General features: G+C 33.6%; 1 protein-coding gene across 1 annotated transcript; it reads left to right on the forward strand.

Moving 5' to 3' along the window:
* Nucleotides 1-6,814: 6,814 nt before the first annotated feature.
* On the forward strand, nt 6,815-8,720 carry LOC106793883 (protein MAK16 homolog). The gene is made up of 7 exons (XM_014761159.1): nt 6,815-7,205; nt 7,297-7,343; nt 7,430-7,573; nt 7,649-7,961; nt 8,045-8,305; nt 8,371-8,448; nt 8,527-8,720. Exons 1-7 carry the CDS (start codon nt 7,191-7,193, stop codon nt 8,662-8,664), a joined length of 996 nt encoding a protein of 331 aa, XP_014616645.1. The 5' UTR covers nt 6,815-7,190; the 3' UTR covers nt 8,665-8,720.
* Nucleotides 8,721-8,854: the final 134 nt, after the last annotated feature.

Raw genomic sequence — 8,854 nt, forward strand, 5'->3', positions numbered from 1 at the left:
ATAAATTTATTTGAAAAAAAAAACAAAATTATATGTTAAATTAATCATACACACACAATTTTTATCGATTAATATATTATTTTGTCATTTAAATAAATGACATCAAAAAATACGTCGAAGTATTTTAACTTAAGGTCGATTTTATATAAATATTTGTCTTTTTTGTTGTTGTTGCAATTGAAAAAGGAGTGTGAGGTATCCTTGGAAAATAGAAAATTGTCGTCATGCTCGGAATCGGGCCGATCTTCTCGCGCTCATTAATTTTTCGCGTTGGCTTCGTACTCGTCCCGTACACGAGTTAGGGACTTGTTAGGATCCCCGAATAATCAACCGGGCGAACTCGCGTGAACAAAAATCGCTCGCTCGCGCGAACAACCCCATAAATATTGTAGCGACGCGAGCCACGGGGTGGCACGCGGGGTGGTACACGGGGTGGCACACGGGGTGGTGTGCCTCCTAGCCCTCTCTCGTTCGGTAGGTAGGTAGGTACCACTAATGCAACCTCGCTTACTTTCCTCTTTTTGCTTTCGTTACGACCGTTTTTTTTTTCTTTTTCTTCTTCTTCTTTGTTACATTTTTTTTTTCCTTTTCTTTTTAAATACTAGTACCCCGGCCAAACAACTATGTTACTAAAATTGAACGTACGGTTAACATTTCACACGAAAATTTTGTTTAATGTTAAAACATAATATAATGGTAACGAATTTTGAAAGATTTATTTAAACATTTTTTTCTAATCAACGTATTCCATTTGACGCGAATGATCCTAATACTAAATTGGATAATAAATAATATATATAATAATATATATATATATATCAATTTTATAATATATCCAAAAGTTTACACACAATCAACTGTTCAGTTATTAAATTACTTAAAGTATATTAAATAGTATAACACAAACTATGGAACTTTATCTCATCTCGTTAATAATTCACGTAATTAATCGAACATTTCAAAGATAACCGCTTGACCCTAAATATTTTCAACGTTTTGAAATATTTTCTTCATTTTTCCTTGCTAGTAGATAATTTAGAAAATTCTCATCCACACATTTTAGGAAAAAATAAAAAAAAAGAAAAATAAAACGATGAGATAAAACGCGAAGAAAGAAAAGAATCACGTTGATTTCTTTTTCTTATTTTCTTCTCTCTCTCTCTCTCTCTCTATTTTTTTTTCTTTCTAAAAGAAAAAAAGAAAAGATTTTTCTCATCCGGAGAGGCGAATCAAGGATGGAACGTTCAACGATGGAATCGAATCGAATCGAATCGAGCGAACGGACGAAATCTCGCGACTAATCAGCCGACCGACGACGGTTTATGTCGTCGTCGTCGTCTGTGTCGTTACCTACCACCCCCACCCCCACCCCTTTCTTATATATAAAAAGAGAGAGAGAGAGAGGATATGCGAAGGGTAGAGAAAAGTGTAAAGGCGCCTGGCGGAGGAACTTTTTTTTACCCTCCGTCGGTCGCAATCACGGGTGTAGTACTTGGACCCTGTCGAAGGGTGCAAGAGTACTCGCCGATCTCCTTCGTCGAACGAGTTCAAAGAGCCGGAACCGGAAACGGTTCCCTCGAATTTCCACCGAATTCTTCTTCCTATTATTTTTCTCTCTAATACTTTTTCCCCTTTCCCACCGCCCTCAACTTCAATTCAATTTTCTAACGCCGTTGGACAAATTTTAAGTTCATTAAAAATAATTCATCCGAACGACAAGTTTTTATTCTATCAATGAACATCTTTTTTTTTACTTTAACGCAATTATCTATTCGTATATTCATTTGAAATTTTTTTTTTCCACACACACAATTTGTTTGATTAATAATTATTTATAATTTTTGATCAGAAAAAAAGAATTTTGCTGTTGTTCATTTGCATTAATAAATAATAATCATTTCATTCGTCGTCCTCTTTTAACGCGATCGAAAGAAAGAAAAAAGTTCGCAAATCATTACGAACGAATAAAAAAAAAAATTCAATTATAATATAAACATTGTCTATATATATTTTTTTTGTTTTGAAAGATCGATTGAGACGACGAAGGTACGAAGAATAAAGTTCGAGTGTAGAATAGTGTGAAACCGTCGACGGTTCTCGACACCATCTGCGTTTTCCAAGCTGCCACACCGTCACTGGCATTGCTGCGAGCAAATAAATAAAGCTGAAGGAAGTAACGATAGAGGGAAAGGAAGGAAAGAAGAAAAGAAGGAAGGAAGGAAGGAAAGAAGGAGGACCGAAAAAAAGAAAGTAAAAAGGAAAGAAAAAAAAAAGAGAAGTATAGAAGAAGAAGTAGAAGTAGAAGGAAGATAAAAGTAAAAGAAAAAGAGAAGGAAAATCGTTTCGGGCGCAGGGTAAATAAAGTTTTAAATTTCCGCAGTAGTTCCCCGCGTTCTTCCCACCCACCCCTCGTCCTCCTACCGCGCGTTTCTCCTCGCAAACTGGGTACCTCTACTATCTGCATAATATATCTCTAATGTGGCGGAGGGAAAAGAGGCCGGCAAAACTTGCTTCCACGGTTGGCTTCGAGTATAATGTAAGGAGAAATTCGCCCAGGAGTAGGCGAGGGTGGTTGGTTGGTTGGGTAGGTAGCGATGACGATGCTGGTGCTGTTACTGGTGGTGCTTGCTGCTGCTAGTAATGCTGCTGGTGGTAGTAGTAGATTATGGTGGTATTGGTGTTGGTGGTGGTTGCTTCCGTTCCATCGTGGTGTGCTTACGGTGAGATACCCGACGTGAAAGAGTAAGAGGGAGAGAAGAAGTAGGTCCTCTCCCTAGGAGGCACAGGGCTTAAATAACGCGAGTTTGAATTTATAGTAATACTTTTATGAAATAATGTTAGTGGCGGATATTAAGGCAGACACTGGGACCGTCGTTGGCTAAGCGCCATCCGGAAAGTCTCCTTTGCTTCCCTCTCTCTCATACACACTCTCTTTCTCTTTCTCTCTCTTATCCACTCTTATTCTCTCTCTTACTCATCCCCTTCGACTCCGATTTTCTCGGTGGTTCACTCGTGAGAAACTTTCGCGATCTTCCTAGCTCGAAACCTACCTCGCTGACTTTTGATGACGATTCGGGGATTATAACACTGGAAATATGGAAAAGTCGCGTCTACAAAGTTTGCCGGACGCCTTACTAAATAACGACTACTTTTTTTCGAATACTCGATAAAAAGTGGGATACCTATGTAAGTACGTACGTAAGTCCTCTTCCTTTCGGTTGGAATTCCCATCTTTTGACAATACTTTTACTTTAGTTCGTTTATATATGTTAGTATACTTGACTTTAAGAAGATCGTATATCTAATTGTCAACGCGTTTAACGGGATTTTAATATCCTCCTACCGACTCTTTCAAATATAATACTTATTCGAATTTCCAACTATTTTTATGTTTCATTACATACCAACCACTCCTGTGATTTTATTGTTATTAGTGTATTATAAAAGATGATAAAATAAGAAATAATGGTATGACGTTTCGAATGACTTTTTAATCCACATAAGGATCTGTCTTTAGAGGAAAAAAAAACATCTAATACAAAAATAAGACGTATTGTAAATTCGTACATTAAATATGAAACTTCATCGATAATTGTATATTTTCTATATAAATATATTTTATAAACATTATAAATCATTCGCGTATAAAAAGAGATAAGCGTAATCTTTTTGTAAATCTCTTAGCAGAGAGAGAAAAATAAACAAACAAATAAACAAATAAATAAACAAAAATCAATCTTAATCATTATCTCTCAGGCGAGTTGGTTTTAACGTGTAGGTGGCATGAAAATAAAATGTGGCACAAGGTCTCCGGGGTATTCCTACGAGGCTTCGGGCGTTCTCTGGAAAAGGGTGCCGGGACTAACGGGCCGTACATAACGAAGCGAAAGCCGCGTAAAATTCGTAGGCGAATGCTCTTTAATTAGCACGGCGCACTTGTCCCGCGGCCGAAGGAAACGAGAGAAAGAAAGGAACGACAGAGAAAGAGAGAGAAAGAGAGAGAGAGAGAGAGAGAAATATTGAGATGAAAAGAGGTAGGAAATGGGTAGGAAAAAGAAAGATGGAAATAGGGACTTAAATAATTATCGCTGTTTCGAAGCTACCACCACCACCACCACCATTACCACCACTACCACCATTACCATCACCACCAACACCAACACCATCATACCGTTAACACTACCGTGCTAAAGTCGTGCCCAACCAAATCCGCATCTGTTTCTGATTATTAATTAATATCAACCAACCCGAGGCCGCGTTTGCATGAGCGCATTCGTCTCTCTCTCTCTCTCTCTCTCTCTCTCTCTCTTTCATTTGCTTTCTTTCTCTCTTTCTCTCTCTTTCTCTCTCTCTCTCGTATTCTCTATATGTATGCGAATATTGTATATTTTGTGTTATGTGTCGCGTGCAGAAAGAGAAAGAGATAGATAATACGAATGGAAGAGAAAGGTAAAAGAGAAAGAGAAAGAGAGAGAGAGAGAAAGAGAGAGAGACGAAAGCCGCGCATTCATATGTTGCGCGGAAACGAACAGAATGGTCGGCGAGCATTAAAATTAATGAAACGGACGGAACGCGCGTTTTAACGAAAATGTATGTGAGCGATCAGGCGGAAGCGTGCGCTCTCTCGGACATGAAACTAGCAACGCGCAAACGCTCTTCTCCAACTCTCTTTCTCTCATTCTCTCATTCTCTTTTTCTATTTCCCTTTCTCACCAACCCCTTTTCTATGTTCTCTATGTACCTATCTGTCTCTATTTCTCTCTTTCTCTCTCTCTCTTTATCACTCTCTCTCTCTCTCTCTCTCTCTCTCTCTCTCTAACACTGTTTTTCTCTCTTTATTGCACCAGAACACTTCATCCCTTTGAATCCCAAACTGTAGACGAGAACGTATATACTCTGAGAAAACCGTAACGTTTATTTCTCTTACTTCTTAAGTAAGGACTAACTTCTCGACTTAACGCTTGCTTAAGTACTCGCGTGTCTTTCTCTAATATACGAGCTTTACTAATTGTAAGTTCAAATAAGAAAGTGGAAGAGAAATTATTTATACAATGTATATATCTACGGGTTTTATATATATATTTTTAATAAAATGTATGCAATCAATGCAATCCAAAATGTTATCATTTTTTACTTATTCGATCGTTAAGTTTAATTAAATTTATACATATGTATTAAGCTTTTTGTATTAATTCTTAAGCCTTTGAATAAGAGAGAATGATGGTTATTAATAATTTAATCAAATATTTATTCTTACGTATATAATTAAGTTTGAAATATAAAGATATAAAAATGTGTATCTGTAATAATATTCATATATCTCTAAATATATTTGTAAAATATAAAAATATATCTGCAATAAACAGTTAGACATATATTTAATAACGTTACACGTAGAAACACAAATTTGCGTATAATATTTAATAATCCTAAAGCAAAAATAAATAAACGTTATTAATTGCTGGAGGATTTTTTGTATAACTACACCGACAACTTTGATGAAGTATTTGACAAACAATTAACAAGTTAAAGATCTTAGAAAAATTTTAATTGGACTTAAAAGCTTAAAAAGCTTAAAGAAAAAGTAGATGAAGAAAATGAAGAAGAAGAATAAGGAGAAAACAAAAGATTTGAAAAGTTGTCGGCATTGTTTAAGCGACCACCATGTTCCCTGACCGTCCCTACTTACCCCCTCGTTCGCCCTCCATCGTTGGACAAGAGCACGAGAGGGTGAAGAGTTCTTAATTAAGAAACTTGACTTACCCATGAACGATGTCGCGAAAAGATCGAAGTAGTGACAGGATGACGTCTAACCGTTGTCAGGGTTCACCAACCACCGCACGCGAATATAAATTCGTCCATTATCCGGTGATTAGTTCCAGAAAGGGATTACAAGACAATGAAAACGCGACCGTTCCACAACTTTCCTCATTTTTTTTTTCTTTTTTAACATATATACTTCTTTTATTTGAATCACTTCCAATTTATTTTTTTTTATTTCTATATATAATATAATATGAATATATTATTTCTTAAATTATAATAATAAATAAATAATCCTTCTTATTTGTATCTTTAATTGCATCCTTTAAATAAAAAAGGAACAAACATATTTGTTTGTATCTTAATTCAAATTAATGTACACTTATTTTAATAGAAATGTTAACAACAAATTTCGAGATATATATATATAATTTTTAACAATTAATATCTTTTATTCACAAAATCTTTTCTGATGATTTTCTTGTCATATTATAAAACTATAAATCTAGCTTGTATTATCGCAAATCAACTGATAAATTTAAATAATCATGAAAAAGATTAATTAATTTTTAAAATCACACTTCAAATATTTTAATTTATTTTATTTGTAACTTCGATAATAGATACTATCGAATTGTGAAGTACATCGATTATGTTCAGATGGCGACACTGAATGGTTTGATACACCATAATAATTATTATTGTTTGACTTACCGACCGTCAACAAAGATTTTAAATTGCTGACAAATTTACTCTGACAATAATAATTCTACTAATGTAGGGGATGCTCGGCCGATAATACGTGGATAAATTAATAAATTTATTTTCCCTACTAATTCAAATGGAGTTAGATAGATAAACGTCAGTGGATTAAAATAGCTGATTACCGATAACAAATACTAATATATTATAAAAGACTAACTCGATACAAAAATATGCTGCACGTAAATTGCAGATGGTAAAATTATCCTTTGATTACTTATTATTCATAGTTTTAGCTTTTGAATCTAGTTACTAGATGGCACGACGATGCACATTATTACACCCCTACTATACAACCCCTACACAAGGAACGGAAAGGTTAAGTTTTTTATTATACAGTGTATGTCGTCATTACATTGATTAAAATATGTGTGCAATTTGCGATGCATGGGCAAGGACTATAAAAAGTTCTCAAAAGATACCTTATAAAAAATAGAGTAGTCTATACAATAATTATATCGTAAAAATCGAACACCTAAATCCACTTCTCAGTCACGTGTCCAATGCACTTCTACCCAATGTCTACCGTGTCGCCATCTTTCGGAGATAATTATAAAAAATGCATTAACCAATTCGTGCAATCTACATCTATGCTAAGGTTAACACGTGGATTTTATTAAAGAAAATATTTACTTTTTATAAAAGTATTTATATCCTAAGGCAAAATGCAGCACGACGATGTACGTAAAAGAAATCATTTATAAAGTTATAATACTTTAATATAAAAGTATATTTTTAACTTGTCATTTTGAACTTTTTTATTTCTCACAGGTTGTTTGGAGTATAATTAATAAATCCTTTTGTTCATTTAAAGTGAAGTAAGTATATAAACATTTTTATATATTAATTGTATTTCATTTGTATGTATAATAATTTATTATAACTTTTATCATTTTCTTAATAGCACCAAAACACAAAGATTTTGTAGAAATGAATATAACCTCACAGGATTATGCAGCCGGGCATCGTGCCCTCTTGCAAATAGTCAATATGCAACCATTAGAGAAGAGAATGGTATTATTTATTTGTATATGAGAACTGCGGAAAGGTAATCAATTAATTCTCTAAGTGTATACCAAAATAATTTTTATCACATAAATAATATACAATCTTAATTTTGTAGAGTACATTTTCCTAAGGATATGTGGGAGAAAGTAAAACTTTCTAGAAATTTTGAGAAAGCTATCTATCAAATCAATGAGAATTTACTGTATTGGCCAGGTTTTATAAAAGCAAAATGCAAACAGAGATTTCTTAAGATAACGCAATACCTCATACGTATGAGAAAACTTAAACTAAGGAGACAGAAGAAAATAGTACCACTTTCTAGGAAAATTGAAAGACGTGAAAGACGTAGAGAAGAAAAGGCTCTTATTGCTGCTAAAGTAGAAAACGTTATCGAGAAGGAGCTTATGGAAAGATTAAAACAAGGAGTTGTTAGTAAAAATACTTCAAATGTTATTAATATGCTATCGATTATTATTTTGATGTTTCATTCTAATTTTTTGCTTACACACAGTACAATGAAATTTACAACTTCCCACAAAAAGCATTCGATAAAGCTGTAGAGGCTGTTGAAGTTGAAGGCGAAGATGAGAGTGAAGCGGAAAGCGAAATGGAAGAGGAGAAAGAAAATATTGAAAAGGAAGTAGAAATGGAATTGGAAGCGGATGAAAGGAGAGCTATAGCTAATGGACCACGATACATAGAAGCAGAAAGTGATGATGAAGATGATGATTACAATGATGAAGAAGAATACAATTTTAATGTAGAATCTATGGTAAGAACGATCGAACTGAAAAAGTAAAAATATAAGTATAAATTTCTAATGCATTTTTTATACAGGATGAAGATAGCGACTCTGGTCAGAAAGAATTAGTTGAATTATCTGATAATTTTGAATCGGACACTGATGATATCGAGGTAAACAAATAATCTAATTTTAAAACATAAAAAAGTGATACAATAAGAAAATCATAAATAATTTTTTATTCTTACTAGGATATTGTACCGTCAACGAGTAAAGCGAAACCATCGAAAACTAAATATAAAAAATCTCAAAAGAAGAAAAGATTGCGCCCAAGAGTTGAAATCGAATATGAAATCGAGAATGAACCTCCTGTACGACAAAAAGCATAGAAAAATGTTTAAAACAAATTCTTCCAGTTATATTTTCAATAAACTAATTAAGTTTATGACTTCTTACATTATTTTACCTTTAATTTGAATAATTTCTAATTATTAATTAAAGTTAGATATTAATTATATATTTTTTAATGTACATAATCAATTTATTTCATAATAAAAATAATTTAGAAAAACTAAATTA

The sequence above is a fragment of the Polistes canadensis genome, unplaced genomic scaffold, assembly GCF_001313835.1.
Source record: "Polistes canadensis isolate GaletaPanama2010 unplaced genomic scaffold, ASM131383v1 scaffold_20, whole genome shotgun sequence".
Lineage (NCBI taxonomy): Eukaryota > Metazoa > Arthropoda > Insecta > Hymenoptera > Vespidae > Polistes > Polistes canadensis.

Excerpts from the sequence above, each read along its gene's own strand:
- LOC106793883 (XM_014761159.1), top strand. Across the intron at positions 7,344-7,429 it reads TTTTGTTCATTTAAAGTGAA|CACCAAAACACAAAGATTTT; the intron begins GTAAGTATATAA and ends TTTTCTTAATAG. Across the intron at positions 8,306-8,370 it reads ATTTTAATGTAGAATCTATG|GATGAAGATAGCGACTCTGG; the intron begins GTAAGAACGATC and ends TTTTTTATACAG.